The 24396-nt window shown below is 49.6% G+C and overlaps 1 protein-coding gene and 1 long non-coding RNA gene across 4 annotated transcripts in view; one reads left to right on the forward strand and one right to left on the reverse strand.

Moving 5' to 3' along the window:
* The window catches only part of LOC115064253, a 21839-nt gene extending 7220 nt beyond the window's left edge, over positions 1 to 14619 (forward strand). Inside the window, exons 3-8 of one of the 3 annotated variants that reach the window (XR_003844096.1) lie at positions 2344 to 2467; positions 2938 to 3111; positions 3397 to 3501; positions 3991 to 4095; positions 10939 to 11074; positions 14498 to 14619. This is a non-coding gene — a long non-coding RNA (uncharacterized LOC115064253). Of the gene's footprint in view, positions 1 to 2343; positions 2468 to 2937; positions 3112 to 3396; positions 3502 to 3990; positions 4096 to 10938; positions 11361 to 14497 lie in introns of all 3 variants that reach the window. The other 2 variants (XR_003844097.1, XR_003844095.1) reach the window with 2 other exon arrangements.
* Positions 14620 to 22424: 7805 nt separating this feature from the next.
* On the reverse strand, positions 22425 to 23855 carry Actrt2 (actin related protein T2). Its single transcript, XM_021201176.1, has one exon. The coding sequence runs from the start codon at positions 23669 to 23671 to the stop codon at positions 22538 to 22540; it is 1134 nt and encodes a 377-aa protein (XP_021056835.1). The 5' UTR covers positions 23672 to 23855; the 3' UTR covers positions 22425 to 22537.
* Positions 23856 to 24396: the final 541 nt, after the last annotated feature.

Consider the following 24396-nt stretch of genomic DNA (forward strand, 5'->3'; position numbering starts at 1 on the left):
AGAGAGAGAGAGTGAGAAAGCAAGAACAACCTCTCTCTAGCATCCTGGATGCTCTTCTGTTTGTCTCAAGTCGATCTTGCCTTGTGTCAACCGGGCAGAGCCAGGTCTAAGTGGCAAGAGCATCTTTTTCCTCTGCAGTTGAGGAAGAAGATGATGGGGCTTGATCCAAGAGTTCAGTCCACTCTTGGTTATTGCTCACAGCCCCTCAGGTCTGGAGACTTTTGGAATGAGGTCCATCGAGGGAAGACTCCTCTACAGAAGCTTAACCCTGCTGAAGTGACTGTGGGACTCTGAAGCCATGAGGAGGTCAAGGAAAAGTCAGGATAGCCATACCATAGACTACTACTGTGTGGCCACAGGAGGCAAAGTGGATGGACCTCAGAAATGTGAATAGATGACTCTGGTCATTAGAGGCCACACCTCTTGTTCAAAATGTCCAGAAGCAGAAAGTCCAGAGAGACAGATTGGGAGGTGGGGCAGGGGGGGAGGGACGAATGGACGACTGCCTCATGGAGGGCCCCATGATGCAGACATTCTGTAGTGAGCCATGGTAGAGGCTACACAAAGTCCAGTTTAACTGTCTCCACTCACTTTCCCAGATGAGTGTTACAATGTGTGACCCTAATAAACTTGTTACTTACAAATCACTATTCAGCATTTGAGATTTAAATATGTGTGTGTGTGTGTGTGTGTGTGTGTGTGTGTGTGTGTGTGTGTGTATAATTCTGTGAGAAATCAGCATTCAGATGTAAGGAACTCTTCTTCTAACTTTCTCCAGCAGATGTGAACAAATGTTATTCACCTCAAATATGGCACTAAGGACTGACCCCTAGAACTAGTGTTACAGAGGTTTCCAGCCACCAAATTCAAGGCTGAGGTTGCTTGCAGGATCACAAGCAACTTAAAAGCTTCCCCTCTGAGCACTGGTTAACTGCATCTGTATTCCTGGGGAAGGGAGTGATGGTGCCTTTATGGTACTGGTCCTGAGTACCCTCCCACCTTGAGAGAATGTTAGTAGGTTCAAGCTTGCCAGGGTTTCTGGGTTTCTAATATGTAATCACAGTTGCTCTGGGTTCAAGATAGCATTGGCCATGCTCTGCCCAGAGGAAAAAGCTCCACAGCTCCACGCTCGTGTCCGAAGCTTTAGCTTTCAAAGTGACCACACAAATACAGAATGGTCCCAGCATCCTCGCACAGTTTGGAGAATAGTCTACGGACACCAGGTCCAACACTGAGGTAAAGGGTGAGCCTGTGAGTGTAATCTTCACGGCTACCCCTGCTGCTGGAGGGCTCTACTGTGTAGGTTTGAACTTAACCTGCCCCTTCGTAGGGTGTAATTAACCACACTCAAAGCAAGAGAGGACACACCCCTCCCCATTTCTACCTGTTTCTAAGTGGTAAGTAAAAAGTCCCCCACCCAGTCTCTGGGGGTTACCAATCAGCCACGATTAAAAGTGTTATTATAACCCTAACCCTGACCCCAGTGTGCGCGAACCCTGGCAATTCCATGAAGAGTTAAAGAGAGCCAGTCGCCGAAGGTCACATGGTGTGTGATTTAAAAAAAAAAAGAATTTCCAGAAGAGGCAAAACTACCAAGACAGAATGTAGATTTTGGCTTCAGGCAACAACTGAGAAAGTAGTGATGTCCCCTGTGTGGCAGGTGGCAGTTCTAGGCTTGAGAGCAGATGAGCCATACACCAAGTGTATCTTCAGCCTCCAGACGACAATGACAACGGCAATGGCAGAGGTTCACTGGGAAAAACACAGGAAAATGCCGCTGACCCAGATCAGGTGCCCAGCAGATTGAACTGTGCGGCCTTTATTCTTCAAGAGCCGCTGCAAGAGCTGGAGAGATGACTTAGCTGTTCAGAGCACTTGCTGCACCCACATGATGACTCACAAGCTTCTGCAACTAGGGGATCCAAGGCCCTCCTCTGGCCTCCATGGTACACATACACATAGGCAAAATATTCACACACATAAAAACAAAGTCATTGCACACCGCCTATGTGCTAGGCACAGTTACAGGCCCTAAGAATACAGCAGCAACCCAATTAGAAGGGCCTCCAGTTTTCTTTGAGGTCACATCTTTATGGAAAGGCAAGGCTGAATGCATGGCTTGCTTAGTAGGCTACAAAGTTTCGAGTGTGTTGAGGACACAGAAGGTGTGAGGGACTTGGCCCAGGAAAGGTTTAGGATGTAACTCTTAGGACTTCACATGTCAGAAGGCATCTTTTCCCAGCAATAGCTGAGGGATAGTTGAGCTGGGAATAGAATTCTAGTGTGTGGAGACAAATTTTTTATCCAGAGCTAGAGTGTTGACCAGCACTGTTTTTCTTCCAGGGGAGCTGAGAAGTCCAAGGGAGATTCTGCTGCCTCAGGTTTTGTGTGACTTGCTTTTTCTCTTGGAAACTCATAGAATCTTCTGCCTCGGGTGTTTCCATGTTTCCTGAGAGTGTGTCCTAGAGTGAGTATCTCTTTCCGTCTGCAGTGGAAACTTCAACTTTTGGCAATTTTCTTAAAACATGCTCCTGGTGGTATTCCACTTTATATTCTCCGTCCTTGAATTTTGCGACTTGAGGGTTATGGTACTTTCCTCTCCTCATGTAGGATGAGCATATGCCAGATGCCATATGCTGTCATCTTGAGGAACTCATTTGGTCTCCCAGAGGATCTTCCAGAGAGCCACTGGAGGAGTCTGGCTGTCTCTGCAGCTCTGGAGAATAAACCTTGGGATTTTTGCTAACAGAAGAGAAAGACAGTTGCTCCATGGGGAAGTGAAGGGGAGCTAGGGATTTATATGCTCATAGCATACTGCCTGTCTAAACTGCTGATTACAGCAACTCCCACACTCCTCCCATTCCTATTAACCCTGAGTTTAGGGTGCTCTATCCTCCAGCCCTGGGCAATTTTTCTCTTGCTCTCTGGGTTCTCTAGGACTTATATAGACTTCAGCTGTGATTCCAGACCCAGCTAGTTCCTGTAGGAGGGAGTCATAGCCCTGATACTCCACCCCTAACACAGGCAAGGGAGGCAGCAGGCATATCTGTGAAGATGATACACACGGAGTGAGATGACCAGCTTAATATAACCCAAAGGCACGGAGGGAAGGTAACTTCTTTGCCCTGTACCCCAAATCTTCTTCACCCTCATTCTGGTGAAACAGCTCTCAGAGGTCTCTGAGTGATCCTCCCCATACCCACAGCCCCCTGGAAATTCTTGCATCTGGGTCTAGAGGACAGAGCCCCTTCAGGACCTGTCTACTCCAGTCTTCCAGCCTCCTGCTTCCTGGGCATTCTGAGGAGGGCAGGAGACCCCAAGGGAGGAGCCTGGGACAGGGGAGTCTGCCAGACCTTCCTCTTGTCATAATATCCTCCTGCTTTAACTCACACTCAGTCACTACAGCAAGCTTCTGGCATCTTCTCTCCTACATGGGACCCTAAGTTGGATGGATTCAGCAGCTCTGGCAGCTGAAGCAGGCACCTCCTGAGACCCTCCTGGGTGAGGCTCACCTTGACTCTGGCCACGTGTGGTAGGGATACTGTGGTTGGGTTGGGGACTATCCTCACTGTAGCCTCTATCCAAATAACCTAACCCTGTGATCCCACGCAGTCACCTGTGGGGTAATGCTGGACTCCCTGCAAATGAGCCATGGCAGAAACAGCTGCCCTAGGCTCCAAGGCTTTTATAGGTTTGCCTTAAAGATTTTATTCCAGAAAAAAACCCAAAGCAATTAATTCAAATTACAGAGTAGTCGTTTGCGATAATATTTGCTTTAAATATATGTTTTTTTTTCTTTAAAAAAAAAAAAGAAAAAAAAAACCTCAGCTGTGGGCCTTGAGTGAGTTCGAGGTGAAGGACACCTTGAAATAATTACATTTTTGCTCATTTTATGTTGTGAAAACGGCTTAGTCAATTTGGGGAAGAACATAAAGTGTTCAGCTGACTCCCCTATAAAGGCTGTGCTATTTCTCTTCCCGTCTCTGCCAGCGTGACCACACTGGGATCGTTCGCCCTTTCGCCTCAAAGGTGGATGTCTTCCAAAAGGCGCCCAGGCACTGGCCCAGCTGCCTCTCTGCGCAGTTCTTGGCAGAGGTGAGGATCAAGGCCTCTTCTGGAGGTCCGCCTGATGGGTGGCTTCGGGAAGCCTGGAGGACAGGCTCTGTGTACGGGAGTCCTTGTGCTGACCCACAGCTGGGGGACTGTTCCGGTGGAGGTGTGAGGGAATAGGGGATCCTCCTACCCAGTTTGCCCCAGAAATGGTGATAGGGGCTTGACCAGAGAATGAGTGTAGCTCAGAGCAGGGCAGCGGGCCCAGCTAGGACTGTAGCCAGTATGTGCCTCTGGAGAGAGGCTCGGAGCCTGGAAAGTGGGATTTCATTAAGATGAAACTGTGTCGAACAGCATCAGAACATGAGTCTGTTCTCGCTGAGGAGCCTGAGTGATGCTCACAGATTATCAAGGACCCTAGGCAGGACCCTCCCCTCCCCTCTGCCACACCAGGCACATTCCTGTAAGTTCTCTTTGCATACCACTTGCCTTTTCCCTCAGTTGTTTTTGGTATTCTGTGGAATTTAAATTTTTCTTTCTATTGTATGTATTTATCATGTGTACGTGTGGGTGTGCACATGTCATGCACTCGAGCGGAAGCCGGAAGACAGTTTCTAGGAGCTTATTCTTTCCTTCTACCGCGTGGGTCCTGGGGATTGTCATCACACCAGCCCAGTCCTGGGGAAGTTAATCCAGGTCTTACAAGTGCTAGGCAATTCCTCCACCATGGAACTTCACCCTGGCCCATCTTTACATTTTCTCTTGTCTTTTTAAAAAAATTAAGAGAGGGTCTCATGTAGCCCAGGATAGCCTTGAACTTGTTGTGTTTGTAACTGGAGATATCTTGCTTCCTTGTGTTTAGGATCACAGGTATGCACCCCCCACACACACACACACACTAAGATTTATTCAGTGCTGCAGGCAGACCCAGAGCTTCTCATCTTCTGGTCCTGTACCAACCAAGCCATCCCCTGCTCCACACCGACTCCTCCACCCCCGTGGGTTTTTTTTGTTTGTTTGTTTTTTGTTTTTGTTTTTAAGGAATCCACATTTTAATAACGACCTACATTTTTTTCACTTACAAATTGTTTGCATTTCTGTTACACTTTTAAAAATTCTTGCCTAACACAAAGCCAAAACTCCCTACTTTGTTTTTCTCTAAAAATCTTATGTATTTATGTTTAGACTGAAATATACATCCATGGCCCCAGCTAATCAAGAGGCGAGGCAAGGGGATCACATGCACCCGGAAGTTGTGGGCAAGTTAGGACAGCACAGCCGCCTATCTTTAAGACACAGTTAAGGGGCTGGAGCAATGGCTCAGTGGTTAAGAACACTGGCTGCTCTTGATAGAGGTCCTGAGGTCCTGGGTTCAATTCTCAGCACCCACATCGGGTGGTTCTCTATCAACTGCACCTATCAACTGTAAGGGTGCACACTACACACAAATGTAGGCATAAACAAAACCTTTTCAAAACGGAAAGCTTATGTAGGATCTATTTGGGGCTAGTATTTATGTGTTAAAGGTGCTATTTATTTATTTATTTATTTATTTAATATGTGTGAATGTTTTTGCCTGTTTTGCATGTATATGTACCCCATGCCCTTCGAGGTCAGAAGAAAGCATCATATCCCCTGGTTGGCCTGCAGTTTATAGACCAGGCTAGCCTCGTAGTACTCATGGCTATACACCTGCCTCTGTCTCTGCCTCTGCTTCCAGAGTTCTGGGATTAAAATTATCCCAGCTGTAACATGCTTTGAAATACAGCATGTCTTTCCAATTCTGTGGGGTTTTTGTTTAGGCTAGTGTGCTGGCTAGCTTTATGTCAGCTTGGCACAAGCTAGAGTCATCAAAAGGAAGGAACCTCAGCTGAGAAAATGCCTCCATAAGATCTGCTGTAGGGCATTTTCTTAATTAGTGATTCGTGGGGGAGGCCCTAGCTGATTGTAGGTGGGGCCATCCCTGCTTTGTTGGTCCTGGGTTTTATAAGAAAGCAGGCTGAGCAAGCCATGAGCAGCACCCTCCATGGCCTCTGCATCAGTTCCTGCCTCCAGGTTCTTGCCCTGTTGAAATTCCTGTCCTGACTTCCTTTGATGATGAACAGTGATGTAGAAGTGTAAGCCAAATAAATCCTTTCCTCCCCAACTTGCTTTTGGTTGTGATGTTTCATCTTAGCAAGAGTAACTCTAACTAAACAAATTATCCATTTTCCATGTAAGCATGAGACTGGTCAGTTTCCATCAGGGAGGTCCTGTTTATACACTGAATCTGCTCTCTCTGGTCAGGGGTCGGGCCTGTCTAAGGCCCCCGGCTTCAGCATCACGGGCACTGGCCCCCTCTCTGCCTCTGTAACATTTCTTGGTTTTCACTGTATGAGATGAAACATACATTTGGGTGAGGGATTTAAGACTTTGAGATAAAGTAGACATATTTCTAGATAGATGCTAAGGGTCAAGCTTGGCCGAAGAGAAGGCAGAAAGCTATATGTCATCAAAAACAAATAAAAGCTGCCCATCCCCGCAGAGCCCTCTGCCTGCATGGACTGCAGACAAGTTCTTCCAAGAGGCAGACATTGCCTATTTTAAATAGGACTTTCTAGGATGTAACAAAGGGAGAAAATGCTCTGTTCTCTCTCTATATATATGTATATATGAAGACTGACTAGGTGTATATATGAAGACTGACTAGGTAGAGTGTTGACTTTGAACTTGTGACCCTCCTGCCTCAGCCTTTCAAATGCTGGGGTTGTAGGCCGACAGTAGCAAACCTGGTTCCTCTTGTGTCACTTGAGAGACTGTCACATCTTTCTAGTTGCTCATGGGACACCAGATGTGCTGGTGCCTTACTTGTGGATAAAAATATTTGCCATTCTATCCCAGTGACCTGCATTTGGATCCCAGGGCCCATGTAAAAGCCAGATCCATAGTAACATTCAGAATCCCAGCCCACCAATGGGGAAATGGGTTGAGATAGGACTGGTAGCCTGGCTTACATAGCAAAGACCCTGGGTAAGTCTAATTCTAACTAACCCATCATAGGCGCCTCACTAACTGAGTTTTGAAACATTCTTGTTGAGACCAGCAGTAAGACAAGTGTACTCCTCACCATTTTATAACTGCTGGAGAGCTGTGACCCCCAGCTGCTTCTGTCAGACACGAAGGAGGAAACCAAGGTGCAGGGACTTTGAAGATTAAAGCCCTGTGCCTGGACTGGTGAGATGGCTCAGTGAGTAAGAGCACTGGTGGTCTTGAGTTCAAATCCCAGCAACCACATGTGGCTCACAACCACCTGTAATGAGACCTGACGCCCTCCTCTGGTGTATCAGAAGACAGCTACAGTGTACTTATGCATAATAACAAATAAATCTTTGGGCCTGAGTGAGCAGGACTGAGCAAGCAGAGTAGACCCAACGGGAGTGAGCAGAGGTCCTAAAATTCAATTCCCAACAACCACACGAGGGCTCAAAATCATCTGTACAGCTACAGAGTACTCACATAATAAAATAAATAAATAAATCTTAAAAAAAAAAAAGGCCTGTGCCTTTAACACCAGCATCCAAGAGGCAGAGTAGGCAGTTAAGAGTTCAAAGCCAACTAAGCCTAGATAAGCAAGACCTTGTCTCAAAATCCCTAAAAGAAACAAAGAGCCTATTTATGTAGATGAAATGTGACCTGTGCAAAAATTCTAAATAATGACAAACATCATTGTTATCGTGGTCATCATCATCATCATCATCATGAGGTCAGTACTAATATAAATAAAAGGTCAACACATGCACATGCAGCACACAAGTACATAACACATATGCAAACATCATGAGTACATACAACATACATGTACCCACAACACATACCCAGAACATATAAACAGAATACATATACACATAGCATACAGTACACACACAGCATGTATGCAGAGAATATAATATGTACATACAATATACATACCTGTTTGTATAACTTTCATATACAAACACACATATACACATATATACACACATGTATATACACATACACAAACATATATACACAACACATACATACACACACACACACAACACATACCATGCACACAGCACAGGACATACATTGAATATGTCCACAGAAATCACATATGTATGTGTGTGAATGTGTCTGTGTGCACACACGTGTGTGTGTATGTGTGTGTAATAATATATACACATAATAATATATACACATGTTCCATAGAATGGCTGTCCAAGGCAGAGGAGGAAGGGAAGGACTGGGATCATGAGAAATGACAGAGGCAGGTGCCGAGGAGTAGCAACCACATCCACGAGTGAGGAACTCAGGTAGCTGGACTCCTTAGTTCTCTAACGGGGGGGGGGGGGGGGCAGGGGCCGCAGGGGGCAGACACAACACCTCAGGCTTGGCTGGAGCTGCTCAATTACCCAGCATTGCCATCTGTCTCTGTGTCTCTTTCTCCTGTGTGCCCTTTGACTCCCCAAATCTGGCATTCCCAGAGTCCTGAAAGGAGGAGGGCATGTCCTCCCTCCCCGTGACCACCCCATGGGTCGGTCCTGGGCCACAGATCCTGTTAGCTTGCCCAGTGCACTTGACCAGTGTCTGGGTGGTCTGCTACATTGACTCCTCCGGAAACCTGATGCCCTTCAGCCAGTGCATCTGTCTGGTAGATTTCCAGCGGGAGGGGCAGGGCTGCCTCCCCGAAGCACAGAGCCTGACAGCCACACCACAGCATTCCCAGGCTGCTGCAGGGGGATGCCCCCTCCAGTCTCAGGGTTTAGCAGCAGAAGGGCCAGCTGGTCCCAGCTGCATCTCAGCAGGACAGAGACCATGAGAAGAAACTCCCCCCACCCTGCCCTCTCTACCTCCCCATTCCAGTCCTGTCTACCCTCATGCTGGAACGCACACCAGCCACTTCAGCTTCCTCTAAGGTATGCTGAGGGGGACTCTAGATTCCCGAGGTGGCTTCCACAGCTGAAGGAGTCAGCTGGAGCTGAAACCTGCCTCCCGCTGGCCACCAGTGTCCTCTTTCATTCTCATGTGCCCACCCTGTCGTCCATCTCCAGGCTGACTTCTTCCTCTCAACAAGATTTTCACATTGTCTGTGTTTTCCACACTAGGAGCTTGCCCTTACCAAAGTCACAGAGCTGAGCTCTGAAACGTGACTGGTTTGCTGTCTTGGTACACGATGCTGTCTGTGGTAGTCTGAGGCATATGAAGAAGGGGAACTTCTCTGTGGCAGTGAGGAGACACAGGGAGATGGGTCAGGAACAAAGTCACCTGAAGGATGCTGAGGTTGAGGGTGTCAACCAGCTCTAATTCTGTCGTTCCTGCTTCTCCTGCCCAACTTAGTTATCAGGACCTGGGGAAGGAGGCCATTTCTGAGTGTTCTTGGAAGGAAATGAAAGTATAATCTCTTAAGTGGCCGAAACCACTGCTCTGAGACAATGTTTTTAATGGGGCAACCATTTTACTTAGCTTGATTCATTGAGAGGGGTGAATTCAAAAGACAACATGGAATCAAGACCTTTTGGGCAGACAGGAGAATGAGGGCTTTGCCATGGACACCCATTGTAGATCCTCACAGGAGGAATCCAGGAGTCTAAGGAACTTCACTGTGGACACCCACTATAGATCCTCACAGGAGGAAACCAGGCGTCTAAGGAACTTCACTGTGGACGCCCACTGTCCTCACAGGACAGACTAACTCCCTAGACTCTCTCTGAGACAAGAATTCCAGACATGTTCACTCCATCCTGTTCATGGAAAGGAATAGCTCAGAGTGTGGAAAACACAGGTCTGGAATTCACAGACGCGGGGAAGGGCCTGCCAGATAAGTAGTTTCTGAGGGACATCTAGAAAGTTCTATGTCTATTTCAACCTTCTTCCTTCCTTCCTACCTTTTTTCTTTCTTTCTTTCTTTCTTTCTTTCTTTCTTTCTTTCTTTCTTTCTTTCTTTCTTTCTTTCTTTCAAATATTGTTTAATGTATATGAGTACACTGTAGCTATCTTCAGATACACCAGAAGAGGGCGTCAGACCCCATTACAGATGGTTGTGAACCACCAAGTGGCTGCTGGGAATTGAACTCAGGACCTCTAGAAGAACAGTCAGTGCTCTTAACTGCTGAGCCATCTCTCCAGACCCTGTGTCCATTTCAAAGTTAAAGTTTCTACTGACACGCTTCAATATCCCTTATCCTCTCCTGTGACATCTCTCAGTGGGACCATTGATTCAAAATGAACCCATTGTCACTGCCCTGGCTAGACTCTGAGAGGACAAGGGTTGTGCTCCTCTCCCTGACATGCCCAGGCTAGCACAGGATGGTGATAACGATGGGTGGCCATGTCTCCCACCCTACAGCAGCATTGGTTGCCTCTGGTCTGAGTGGAGGGAGGCACTGCCGTTGCCTCTGGATCTCTGAGGAAGAAGCTGAAGTTCTTCATGGTGGTGGTACTTGTGCAGCTAGGGGTAGAGGGGAGATCTCACTACTCTCAGGTCCCTCCTGCAGACAAGTTAAGTAAAAGACCAGCACCAGAGGATGTCACACAGGGGTCAGCCCTGCAGTAGCAGCAGCAGCAACAGCAGCAGCAGCAGCAGGACACTGTGAGGGAATGGCCTCAGGTACCTGAGCTAAGGCTAGACCTGGGGAGAGCTGACAGTTTCCCAGCTTATGGTATCCAGTGAGACAAACACACTGATGGTTCATTGCTGCCCTGTGACAGGGCTCAGGCTTCTCGTAAGATTTATAAAAGGAATGGTTGGTTAACCTGCAGATCAGGGCTTGGGGGTGGGAGGCCTCAATGGAGCACCATGAAGGGCCATTCAGCCCATCATTCTGGTTGCTCTGATTGAAAATGACTTACTTCGGCTCATGATGCGGGGGTGTTATCCATCCCATAAAGGAAGCGCGGAACTGCGGGACTTGCGGCTGTGGCACCAGGAGCAGAGGGCTGCTTGTTCATATCTCAGCGGATCAGGGAACAGAGAAAGCAGACAAATCCCAGAGCTTGGCTGGCTCTCCTCAGGACCCGTTTACAGGTGGGTCTTCCCCCGCACTTAGTCCTCTCCAAAAGCTTCAATCTCCTAGGTGATGTCCAAACGTAGGCAAACGGACAATGAGGATCAGCCATCAGCCACCCGTCTCAGGTCCGAGGCCAGTTCCACCATCTTGGTGTGTTTCCTGTGACTGGAGTGGAAATCCCAAGACTGAGTGACCACGGACTTAGAGGCTCGTTTGGCTTCCGGTTTTGGCAGCTGGGACTCTGAGAACTGGTCCAGCTTCTGGCAAGCGGCCATGCTGCTCCGACCTCTGGCAGGAGGCAGGGTAAGCAGAGCTTGCGGAGGAGACAAACCAGGAGGCTGGCAACCTCACCCGGCAGCTGCCCTCACTGGTGTGAACTCGGGTCTCAGCAGAGCTTGCTTTCTTGTGAAAGGCCTTCACCTTTGTCCAGCCACCCTTGAGCGGTCCATTCCAGCTTACCATCCTGGGGCTAGGCTTTACCAGGCAGGCACTTAAGAGAAAACCCATTCTGAAATCAGCATTTGTTAAACCACTTAGCGGGGTTCCCACTGATGCAAAGCCAAGGTGGCCTCACTATTGTCTTCCCCATCTTGAGAAGGGTCCTCAGAACTGGTCCTGCTGAGCCCCACATGGTGGGCCGCCTTGTCACTTAACAGAGTATTGTGGATGGGCCTGGTGCTGTTTGTATCTTGATGTTAATTCATCTCTCCTGGGAGGGGTTTCAGACAAAGAATGAGTCATACTCAGGTGACTTTTTGTGAACCAATCCCCTTATGAATAAAGGAACCAATCACTGGGCGAGTAGGCGGGACTTCCAGGTTAGATGGAGGAAAAGAGGAAACAGGAGAGAGTTAGGTCCTTTTGATTGGGGGATAACTGAGAACAAGATATAATTACTAGTGTGGCCCAGTTTCAATGGCGGATCCATCAGGACTCGCCACCAGAGGATTTAGACTTAATAAGGCTTACAAGATTAGGATTTTAGTTGTTGTGCCCAGCGATTGAGTTATCCTTGTTTCTAAACCAAGTTTGTGTCATGTTTTCCTTCACTTGGCGACTCGTCTGGGTTCAAGAGAGAAAGGTACGGCAGCAAAGCATAGGTTTGCCTGAGGTACACTATAAAGGCTGTGGGGATTTTGAAGCATGGGTTGGTATGGTAGCAACCCACCAGTGGGAACTTAGGGCACTGGGTGGAGAGATTTTGGAGCTCTGAGACAGAGTCTTCAGGAGATAAAAGCAGGTTGGCCATTGCCCACCAGTGCAGGGCCAGCCAGGACCCTGGGGCAGAGAGTTGCCGACTCAAGAGCAGGAATCAGACTTTTATTTTATTTTATTTTATTTTTAATATTTCCCACAACAATGGGCAGCCATGACCTCTCTGTACTCACGAGTGGTCCCTGAGGTCACAGCCTGAACCTTACTTTGTCTCATGCCCACTCAGAGTCTAGCTGGGCTACCTAGAGGGAGATCCTTGTCCAGGGTGAGAGCAGCCACTGAGAAGATGGGCGGCCGCTTCCATTGCGCTGACCGTGGGGCCCCACTGCCTAGCCGTATTTTCCAGTGTCCCTCTGAACTCCAACCTCTGCACATCCCCAAGTGTGTCTCCAATGCATGTTGAGCAGCAGCTTCCCTGGGAGAAGAACAGACCCTTTGCCCAGCTCTTTCAGGCAGCCTCTCTCAGCCAGAAGCCCTGTCTCCAGTTCCCCTCCTAGATGAGGCCTCTTTATCTTCTCCATGACTTTACCCTGTATAACGTCTCTGTCTGTGGCCAAGGGGTGGAAGGTCTCACTCGTCCCACAACAGGGAGAGAGACAGTAAAATTAAAATTGATTGTGTAACCCCGATGGAAGAAATGGCTTTGGCTTCATGAAGTCCCAGTAGAAACACTGGAGTTAATCAGACTCTAGCTCTGTTAAGATCTGGAGCAGAGAAGGACTGACTAGAAGGGGAAAGGGAGGAGGCCATCCACAGAGCCTGTGTTAGTACCACATTGTCTATCTCCTTCGAGAGTGGACTGATTCTCCTGGTACCCTCTGCATAGGTAGCCCCTGGAGCGAGAACAGCAGAGAGCCATGGATATGAGAAAAAGCTCAGGTCCTGGAAGCTATGGCTCAGGATGGAGTCTGGGCGGAGTCAGGCCAGGAGCAGGCTGTGCTCCCCAACACACTCGACTGGAATGTCTATGTGCAGCCTGCTGAAGAAGAAAGGGAGCCCTTTGGGAAAGAACGGGTCCAGGAAACTCTTCTTCAGTCTTTCCAGGGGAACTAGACCAGGAAACTAGAGGCTCACCCCAATGGCGTGACGACATGTCACATGTCAGAAGAATAGACAACTCTAACATTCTGCCGTCTCCATACGTGACCAGGCATCAAGAACAGAGTATATAGCCAATGGGGTCTGAACCCTGTTATTGCAGCCTGTTTCTTAAAGGTCACCATTCTGAGAATCTGGAGACAAAGGCAGCAGAGGGCCACATGGACTCATTCTAACACATGCTGTCCAGTGAGGGTGGAGCAGAGCCCAAGGCTTAACACATCATTATCCAAGAAGCCTCCAGGCTCTGGGAGGTCCCCCATCTTACCCATCTCCCCACCTTACCTTGTTTAGGAGTCCCTGCTTCTGCAAGATGGAGTTTGAACTAGAACTAATTTTTAAAGCCATGTAATGGTCATTGTGGGGCCAGGCAGAGGTGGAGCTGACTTGAGCACAGAGCTGTTGTCTTTTTTTTTTTTTTTTAAAAACATCTTGATTTTTTTTTTAAAGATTTGTTTATTTATTATATGTAAGTACACTGTAGCTGTCTTCAGACACTCCAGAAGAGGGCATCAGATCTTGTTACAGATGGTTGTGAGCCACCATGTGGTTGCTGGGATTCGAACTCCAGACCTTCGGAAGAGCAGTCGGGTGCTCTTACCCACTGAGCCATCTCACCAGCCCCACAGAGCTATTGTCTTACACTACCTGTGTGCTGACATGTATGTATTGTACCTGTGTGTTCACTAGTGAGCATGCTCTCTTGCCAGCCCATGCAGGAATGCAAACATATGGGTGTTTGTATATATGCATGAATGCGTGGGGCACTCGTGAGCTGATATGTTTCTCCACTCTACAAAACACACTGAACCCTGGAACTTCCAGGGTATCCTAAGAAGCAGGGACTGAAGCAGGGAATGACCAGAATGCCAGGTCGGGAGCTGCTTCCACGTACCTCTCAGACATACAGCCAGTCACAGCCCATTCCAGACACCAAGATCTGGCTGTTGATGGAGTCTCTAGACTGCTTAGCTAGCCACATGGGGGTTCACAGCAGGTCCTGAAACCCGAGTGCTGTTGGTAACCTGGGATTCATTTCTAAGTCTGGGCTTTGCTGAGGTTTTGTTGCAAGGATTAAAATTTTATTTGTATTCTTGAAAGGTTGACTCCCACTTCTTCTTTACCAGGTTTCAGAAAAATCTAACTGGAGCCAGACTTGGTTGTTCACACCTGTAAGCTCAGCATTTAGGAGGCTGAAACAGAAAGACTGCAATGAGACTCTTCCTCAAAAAAAAATCAAAAATCAAAGCCAATCCGGGTTCCTAGGGGAAAAAAATGTCAATTGAATGTATGCTATTTATACATTTATACACACATGTATGCTGTAGTCTTCAAATACTCTTGCATATAAATATGTATATATATATATCTGTATATATGCATGTATTATACATATATATACAATACAAATATTACATCTGTATGTGTCTGTATATATACATTGTTATAGATGTATATGTATATGCACAAGTATACAAATGTATTCATACATGCCTGTGTGCCTCTGTGGATGTGTGTATGTTATGATTTGCATATGTTCATGTTTATGCATGTTCTATATTCTAGTACATGTGTGTTCACAAATGCATATTTCTGTGCCTAACTGTGTGTATGCTGTATGCTGGGCACATATTGTATGTGTGAAATAGTCTGGATATTCTCATGCATGTCTGTGCAATAGTCTATATATTCATGTATGTGTGTGTGAGTGTATTCATGAATTCACAGCTCCGTGTCTGTATGTGTATGCTGTAATCTGTATGCACTCTGAGCAGTCATGCGCCTGTTTGCACAGGTGAATGGCACGATTTATTTCAAGCAGCTGGCTCATGTGACTGCAGCCCTGGCAGGTGTGCTGGCATGGAAATCCTGGAAGAGCTGAGGTTGCAGTCTGGAGTCAGGAGGAACAATCTCTCCTCCTTGAACGGCCTCTGTCATTTCCCATGAGGCCTTCGGCTGACGTGAGGAGGCCACCCACACTGCAGAGGAGCCCCTGCTTTCCTGGAAGAGGAAAAGTGTTTCACTCGAGGGTTGACCATGTTTTTAAAAGTCTTCCCATCAAGGGCAAACCACTGTTTGATTCAACACATGGGTGCCACCTTTCATCACTCTGAACTCCTCAATGCCTGGGAACTGCACGTCCAGCTCCCTGGGGGTTCAGGTGAACGGAGAGCAGTGTGGTTTCTTTAAAACAAACAAACAAACAAACAAACAAGGCTGTGACTGGTATGTTGCTTGACAACACCGCATTTACCTAAGCATTCAAAGTTCAAAAATAAAGAAGTAAATGGCAAATAATAAATAAAATACAGATAAACATTTATCTCCTGTGTGCATGGGCAGGTAGCTTGAGCTGGGGCCTCGGAGCTGCAGAAGCAGAAGAACCTACAGGCTGACCAACAGGACTCAGGGCATCTTTCAGGGAGAGGGAGCAAAGATATCTGATCTCTGAGGACAGGAGATGTGATGGTCACATGGACAGCTGATGGCAGAGACAGAGCTGAAGCAGGCCTGTGTGGCTTGGGTCATATGGACATTCAGCCTTACCACTATTCTCTCCAAAAAGCCCACCTGTCCCCTGGAAAGATGCCTGAGTCACATGGAAAATAGTGAGGGAAAGGGACAGCCAGCGCCCGCCACATACCCCACAGGGGTCACTGAGGTGGAAGTATGGTCAATTTATCCTTGGCACGTGCTTCAGTTGGAGGGTGAAAACCCTTTGACTGCTGAATCTGAGTCCCCAAGCACTGCCCCCTCCAGACATATACACTACATTCCCACCTCACCGCCCATACCATCAAAGGAGAAACAAGAGGCTCCTGTTCTGTAAACAGCCTGGCCTGGGGAGAGGAAGGTAGAGTAGGCTACTGGCTGGATCTGAATGGTGCATTTATCTGTTCAGGAGGACAGTAGAGAACTAGGCCTGGAGTCTGACATCTCAGGCTCTTGAGCACCCTCAGCAAGGATGTGCCCCTGAGAGAAGCCAGGAGAGTGGATTTGTCCCCTGAGCCAAGGAATTGTGAGTGAATACAGAGGTTGTGAGTGGTTGGACAGAGGCCCGGGGCTCTTAATCTGTGAAGGCCACTACCATAAGGGCCCATTGCCCAAGGACCTGCAGCGGGCCAGAATACGCTGGAGTCAACGTTACCCCTGAAGCTCAGCCACCTTGTTTTTAGTCTCATCTCCAGCTTTGTCTTTAATGCCCCAACCTCTTCCCTGGCGTCTGGCTAAGAAATGGCTGAAATATATAGACTGGGCCATGTCTTGTCCTGATGGATAGATCCGGAGTCTGCTGATCGTCAACGTCCTCCAGTCACAGGAAGTTTTGGGGGACACAGAGCAGGGAGACAGAGACCACTTAGGATGGCCCTCTGCTGGAAGAGAACTGGAGCAGTGTGTGCTTCCACTACATATAAGCACACACACACACACACACACACACACACACACACACACACACGTCCTGAGCAGCAGGGGCTTTGGTAAGATGGTAAAGGTTCTGAAGGGAGCACCCTGCTATGGTCACCCTGCCCCTGGTGGCTGTGCTAAAGAGCCAAGAAGATGACTTGGGTCCCACCTCCTCTCGTGAACAGCTTTTAACCTGGAAATTATAGTGCCTTTACCCAGGCTCAGAGGAGACCCCTTAAAGAACAGTTGGTTTGGAGGTGCCATCTTCCCTTACTGGCTGGCATGGTTCTGCCTAGAAATTACTGCGGTTCCAACCTAGGCTCTTCCCTTCCAGTTTTCAGCCAAGTGCTTCTGAGCCACGTGCTATCATGGCCAGATCTCTCTGGCCATCCCCCAGTTCTAAGCAGGAACAACTCAGGCACAGAGGTTGCAGGGGGAGAGGGCGGCAGAGAGTGCAGAGCAGGCTGTCTTTGGTTAACTATTCTGAAAATGAACCTGTCCCAAGCACAGGATTTTCTATTTATTCTCCTTACCCACTACATACACTGGCTAGAGCTGATATTCCAGGCTTTTATAGAGCCCCACTTCCTCTTCTCTGATTTATGTTCCTGGGGATGAGTTTTATAGGAAACAGTCTCTGAGCTCCTGTGAGATAAAAGGCTGCCCCTGGTCCTGCTAGATGGAGACACTCACCCCACCCCTCATAGATCTTCTCACTCCGGGCTCAGGCTGCGGCCTCCCACAAAGCTGCTTCTGTCTGCCTATCAACCTCTGCCTGACGTGTAAGAATGGCCTGTAAGACTCTCCTCTGCAGGCAAGGCCATCAGGGATGTGCCCCACCCCCATCCCTGTTGTGTAACAGTTTTCTCTGAGATTGAAACATTTTATCCTACAGGGAAACTCCTTAAACAGGAAGGTAAACACAACTCAAAGGAGATTCAGGAAGTCCCTGAAACTGACTAGACACTCTAGCCCCCTTCCTGCCGAGAGTCACCCCTAGACCAAAAGAGCAAAGCTGCTAAGGAGACTCAAGACCAAACCAGCTGCCTGGAAGAAGCAAAAGCCAGTTCATCTGCCTAGAAGAACTTTAGACCAACTGAATCACTTGGAACCTGTTGAGCTGTCTACAGGCTGGGCAGTGTGTTCCATGTTCCAGCTTTTGTGGTCTGTCACCCAGGCTAGGGTGGGCTCTGGTGATATAGCTGTCTTTGAGTTATTTTCTGCTCCAGTAAGTAACCCCTCAGTCATGTTCCTGAAAGTAACCCTCCCTCCGCCCCATAAAAACCTCATGGCTCACCAAGTTGGAGTTTGGTGGTAGCTACACTTTTTTCTGTTATGGGTTACTTATCTGAGTTAAGTAGACATGTGTAGTGTCTCCACTGGAAACGTTTTGTCACACAGCACCCTGCCTGTTGCTACCACCTCTTGCTGACCGTGGATGGAGAAGATTGGCATCCTCTTTTCTAACAGGGTTCCACCAAGAACACCACTCTTCCTTTGTCTACCCCCCTCCTTCCCTCCCCCTCCCCCCACCCTACCCCCAGTTTCCCAGAAGCCCCTCACTCTAAAGGCAAGCAAGCTCTTTCCAGCAACTTGAGCACATCCTCTGGGCCCTCCATTCCTCATGCAACAGGGTATTCACAATGCTCTCAGCCCCGACCGGTTCTAGGATACCCTGAGTGATTGAAACAAGCATAGTCTTGCATTCTTGGCTCACATTTGTGTCACCTCTGCATGGTAACTCTCCAGTGATAACCATGTTGTCAGCACCTGGAATGAGATGGCCCCTGTGGGAATCACTGACACCCACTGCCAGGCACAGTATGTCACCCACCAGTCAATCCTAGCGCAGAGAAAGGGAACAGAAAGCATTGCTGTCCCCTCCCCCTCCACACCACGCACAGGGTTTGTGTGTGAAATGTCCCTCTCTAACTAGGGGAAAGAGGAGAAGACTCTGGAAGAGACCTCCTGCCTTCCCCGAGGCACTGGGGTGGCCACAGGGCCAGGCTGACTGCAAGAGTGGGCCAGACCTCCCAGCAGGCTGCCTGTCCAAGGAAGACTCTGCAATTGGTGTCCAGCCCTCACCCACTCTCCCCCCTGTAATTGGGACTGAGGATTTCACACTCTGGAGCCGGGATGGTGCTTGTTTTGGCTGGCCCAGCTCAGGCAGCCCATCCTCACAGACCCCGGGTTGCATAATGGTGAGGTATCCGCTTACACTGGCTCCCTCCTTGCGACAAGGCCTGGGCAGCCTTCCTTGGGTGGAGCAGCCTCCCTGGGAGGTACCCGGCCCCACCAGGCTAGGGGTAGGGTCTCTTGGGCCTCTTGACCCTGTAGCAGCTGGCAGTGCCACACGGTGCCTGGGCTCCCAGGAGCCAAGAGCAGCCACCTCTGGCCAGAGTTGGCTCTTGTGGGTGTAGGCGGGCGAGGGGCTGCCTCCACCCACTGATCACATCTCTTCCCAGCCTCCGCGTCATCCTTGGCTCTGCCAGAGCACTGTGGGCCCTGGGTCAAGAGACAGCAGTGTTGTGGAGGGGGCAGATTCAGGAAATGGCCTGCCGGGTGCCCTTGTTGCTGCCTGGACCCCTGAAGGAGCCTTGGGAGCAGCATCTGGCTCCCTCGTGCCAATGGGCCCCTGGACATGGCCCAGCTGGCCCAGGTGTGAAGATGTCCCAGTGTGCAGGGCCCTCACAGCCCAGCAGCTGCCGCCAAAAGGTGGAGCCAGAGAAAGAGGAGATTTGAATAATGGGAGAGAATTATTATGTCTTCGAGTGAGCTGGAGCCCAGCCCTGCTCCCCATGGGTACGATAACGGGGGACTCTTACGTTTCTTCTGCCCAGAGCCAAGGCCAGCCATGACAATACTCACATTGTTTCCTGTGCTGGGGTATTGTTATCCGATGACAGTGCCCTGAAACACCACACACGTTTGAAACCGTGGGCATCTGTAGGAAAAATGAAAACTGGGGAGGGGGGAGGGATGAAAGCGGTTTTATACAAGTGGCCCGGCGACAGCCAAGCACACAGCTAGGTAGGACCTGGCACAGAGGGAAATAACTGTAGGCTCCCCGGTAGCCAGTGTCCTGGGCTGTAGAGGTTTCTACCTGTGATAAAACAAGATTGGAACTGGTTTTGATTTCTCACCTAGGGCCAGGTGAGAGGAGGGCTCCTGCTAGCTGAGCTGTTGGGTCTCTGCCTCCAGAGTCTGGGAATCGTCCTACTGCTCGGGTTCTGTCTCTGAACAAAGAAGGCACAGGATGCTGTTTGGGGTGGGGGAGGCACCATGTTGCTGACTCATTTAGGGAATAGACCTGAGTTTTCCATCACACACAGAGGTCCAGGAAACCTGTCCATACCCCCACGTAGGAGAGCACCGACCTGCTAGCTCAGCACCCAAGGATTCAGCCCTTCCACGCACAGCCTCCCATTCTCTCTAGACTGCCAGCCATCTATAAATAATCATCCTGAGGAAGAATAGGAAGTGCTGGCCCCCAGGGCCATGGTTCCTCCTGCAGCCAAGCCCACCTGGGAATAGCCCTGTCCTACATCTTGGAAAGGATGGAAGCCACCTCTGAGTTAGCACGGAGTCTGCAGGAGGGACAGCCCTGGGACGAGGTCCTGGCCCTGTGTATGCTGGGCCATCACCATGGCCTGGCTTCCCAGCAACCTCCTCTCTGATTTTCCTGGGTTGGATTTTCAAGCATCCATCTGAACTCTTAAGCATCTCCCTTGTGAGGAATTAGATGGGCTGTGTGTTAGGTCGTTGACTCCTGTACTAGCACAAAGGACTAGGATCCTGGAAAGCCCCAAAGAGTCCTCTTCCGCCCAACTGTCCAGGAACAAAAGGAGCTGGGAGGGGCACAGGTATTCATTTGGAGCCAGGGGTTCTTCCCTACCCTGTGACTCAAGGGGAGCATCAGAGTCTGGTCTCATTCTAGTTCCAGATCTATCCAGAGAGACACGAATAACTCATACCCTGACAGGTGATCTCTCTCTCTCTCTCTCTCTCTCTCTCTCTCTCTCTCTCTCTCTCTCTCTCTCTCTCCTGCCCCTGGGAGCATCCTCATTAGGATATTAAAACTTCATAGGAGGCCAGGGCCCAGGGCCAGGAGAACTTTACACCTGGGGCTCTTAGGTTCTCGCAGCACACATCTGGACAGCATCTGGTCCTGACAGGTGTGCAGAGTCTGAAACTCCCGGGTGCACCCACACTACACAGAAAAAAAGCTGGGACCAGCTGAGGGATGCGGGATTCCTGCTCTGTGCTTCTCGAGTCTTACTCTATCTTCACCACTATGGTCAGCCAGCCTCGCTTACTGGCCTCCTAGGTTACTTCTCTCTGTCTTCAAAAGCCTCTTCTGCTTCCTGGGGGCCTGCAGCATACACATCCATGCTTTGGGCTGGTCAGCTTCCTTCGAGTGCTGGTGAGATGAGGATGCAAGTGAAGAAATGAGTGGGTGGACGAGGTGATGGATTTGTGGATGAATGTATGAATGAATGGATTTGTGAATGGGTGAGCGAGCACATGGACCAGGCTTCTTAGCATGGGTGTCCTGAGAATGAGGTCCCTGGGGATGGAGAATAGTTCTTAAGGGAGGAGTAACAGGAGAGCCACCCCAGCTGCCATAACAAGAGACCACAACCAGGCAGCTTCGCACGGGAGAATCCCCCCCCCCCCGCCCCTTGTGAGAAGTCTAAAGTTAAGAAATTATCTGGCATGTTCCTTCCAGAGGCTCTGGTGGCCATAGGTTTTGTGTTCTCTGTATGTTGCCATGTTCTCCTCCTGCCTTCCTGCACAGCCTCTGGCAAATACCACTCATTACAATTATCAACTGGCATCTGCAGCCCAGGACCCCAGCCCTACCTGGGTGAGGTGGCGGGGGCACCAGACCTGTCTTGATGCCTTCTGAACTTGAATTGAATGCTGGGAATCTCAGGATGGTGTGAAGGTAGCAACGGTAGAACTGGCCCCAGCCTTAGCAACCCAGAACAGCTTGAGACAAGTAATTCAACAGTAGCATTCAGGTGGTGGCCGTGCTGTGAGATGGCCCATGGAGGACACTTGGCTGAATCTTCTTGCTTCAACTTTGCCTAGTCTCCAACATGAGTCTGGGCCTCTGAGTCTCTCAAGAAACCAGCTCTCAGTACTACCTGAGACCCCTAAGATGCAGATTCTCTGGGGCTCCTGAATAGAGCCTTTGGCCTGTGGCCTAGGGATCTCTCAAAAGAAAGCTCAGGGGTGAGGGGTGCAGATAGAAACACAGGGATTCTGCTGGGAGCCTGGAGAAATGGCTTAGTCAAGTACTTGCCACACCGTGCTGGCTAGTGGAAACAGGGAGACACCATGTCCTAGTGAGAGACTCTTGTCTCAGAGGGCAAGGTATGGATTCTCCTGAGGAAGGATAGCTGAGGTCACACGGACACACACAGAGACACACACACTCAGACACGTGCACACACCAGATGCACATGCACACAGATGAAACATGTACACGTGATCTCACACATACACACACACACACACAAACTCAGACATGCACAAACACATACAGGCACACACAGAGATCACACATAGACACGCATATACTCACACTTTCAAAAGCCCTGCTATTTCAGAGAAAGAATGGAGCCCGCCACAGTCAAGTGCATCACTATTCATCTTTAATTAAATGTGGTGCTAAAGGCCATGGGAGAGGCTCTCTTCCCATGGGTGTCCCTTGCAAGGGACACTGCGGCTACTGGGACCATGCAGCCAGCCCTTCAGAAGCACCGTCTCTGGACCACGGACACTCCAAACTCTTTGAAGTCTGCAGCAGTGATCCACATCTGCTTAAAGCTGCTCAGAGACGTGACAATGGAGGCCCCGATCCACGTGGAGAACCAGCGGTCGGGTGGCGCGGTGATTTTGATGGGGACCCCCTTGGAAGCCAGCTGTTCCAGTTCTTTCAGGAGCCTGTCATCCAGCCCCTGAAACAGAGTGCTTCCCCCCGACAAGACAATCTCCCCAAAGAGTGTCTTCTGTATGTCAGCATCACACTTGGCTATGCTGTTAGATGCCATCTGTGCCAGCCCTGGGCCATGGGTGCCCAACTGGTCCGGTGAGAACAGGACCTCGGGAGCCTGGTACAGCTGGTCTCCGATGTAAATAACATTCCCGTCGGGCAGTTTGTACTCCCTCAAGACATCTTCTGCCCGCCGAGAGAGTTCCTCCTCGGGCTCCAGGGCCACATAGCACAGCTTCTCCTTGATGTCATCCACCAGGGACTTTTCCAGTGGACACGGGAAGGCTCGTCCGCTGGCCAGGAGCAGCTGAGTGAGGAGCTCTGTGATGTCTTTGCCGGCTATGTAAAGCTTGCTGACTGCGTGAGGCAGGGAGTAACCTTCAAAGATGGGAACAGTGCAGGTGACCCCGTGTCCGCTGTCCACCACCAGGCCAGTGACACAGGCCGAGGAGTAGAGCGCCAGCACTGCCTGGTCTGACAGGTAGAAGGCAGGTACCTCGAAGGTCTCAAACATCATCTCTGCCGTCTTCTCGCGATTCTCCCTGGGGTTCAGGGAGGGCTCTGTCATGAGCACGGGTCGTTCGCTGGGCTTCACACCCAGTTCCCATTCAAAGAGGTGTCTCCAGAGTTTCTCCACGTCGTCCCAGCTCGTGACCAGACCCCGGTCAATGGGGGAGTGCAGGCGCAAGGCCTCCTGTTTGTACAGTGCTTCTTCCCCGACAAAGTACGTCTTCTGACTGGCTCCCGTGGGGGTCGCTTTGAACTTCGGGTACCCCACAACAGAGCTGGTGATGTGACGGGGCCCAATCTCCCCAGACAGCCCTGCCTTACAGAGTCCAGATCCGTTGTCAAAAATCACAGAAGGAGAATCTAGTACCAGTGGGTTAAACATGTCTGCGGCAATCCCTTCTGGTGACACAAAATACAGCCAGGTGAGCTTTCTTGGGCCAGTTCGTGTCACAATAGGTTGTCCTGGAAGTTCACAGGATTCCAGGGTTCCTGAAGGCCTCCCAGGCACAGCTAGCAAGCCCACTCCAGTGCCCGGGAACCCTCCATCCTCCTAGGTGGTTTGCTTTCCTCTCAGGAGCCTCAGACCTGAGAGGCCTTTTCAAGCTGGTTGCCCAGTATGTAACAATCCAGTGAAGTAACAATGGCCCTTAGTGGGTGTCAGAGTCCTGCAGTGGGGCTCTGTACACCAGTGTCCTCTCAAGGGTGAGGTAGTGAGCAGAGAAAGCCCTGAGTGATGTTGATGAGCCTAGGGACCTCACCTCAGAGGTCTCATTTCAGAGTGGAGCAGCCTGAGAGCCCTGCCTTGGAAAAGGATGACATTTCACTTCCCAGGATCGAGGGCGGGGCCTTAGCAGGCCCCCAGAAGATCTCTTTTTGAATACAAACTCATCCAGGAAGCCCTCAGAATGTCTTCTCGCTCTCTGGTTCTCTGTGCCCATTCCAGTTCAGGTCAGGGTCTCTGTCTCTGTCTCTGTCTCTCTCTGTCTCTGTCTCTGTCTGTCTCTCTGTCTGTCTCTCTGTCTGTCTCTCTGTCTCTGTCTCTGTCTCTCTGTCTCTCTGTCTCTCTGTCTCTCTGTCTCTCTGTCTCTCTGTCTCTCTCTCTCTCTC

This window comes from Mus pahari, chromosome 6 (genome assembly GCF_900095145.1).
Source record: "Mus pahari chromosome 6, PAHARI_EIJ_v1.1, whole genome shotgun sequence".
NCBI lineage: Eukaryota > Metazoa > Chordata > Mammalia > Rodentia > Muridae > Mus > Mus pahari.

What these genes read in the sequence shown, in the direction of transcription:
- Actrt2 (XM_021201176.1), bottom strand. Translation starts at nt 23,671, where the DNA reads ATGTTTAACCCACTGGTACTAGATTCTCCTTCTGTGATTTTTGACAAC.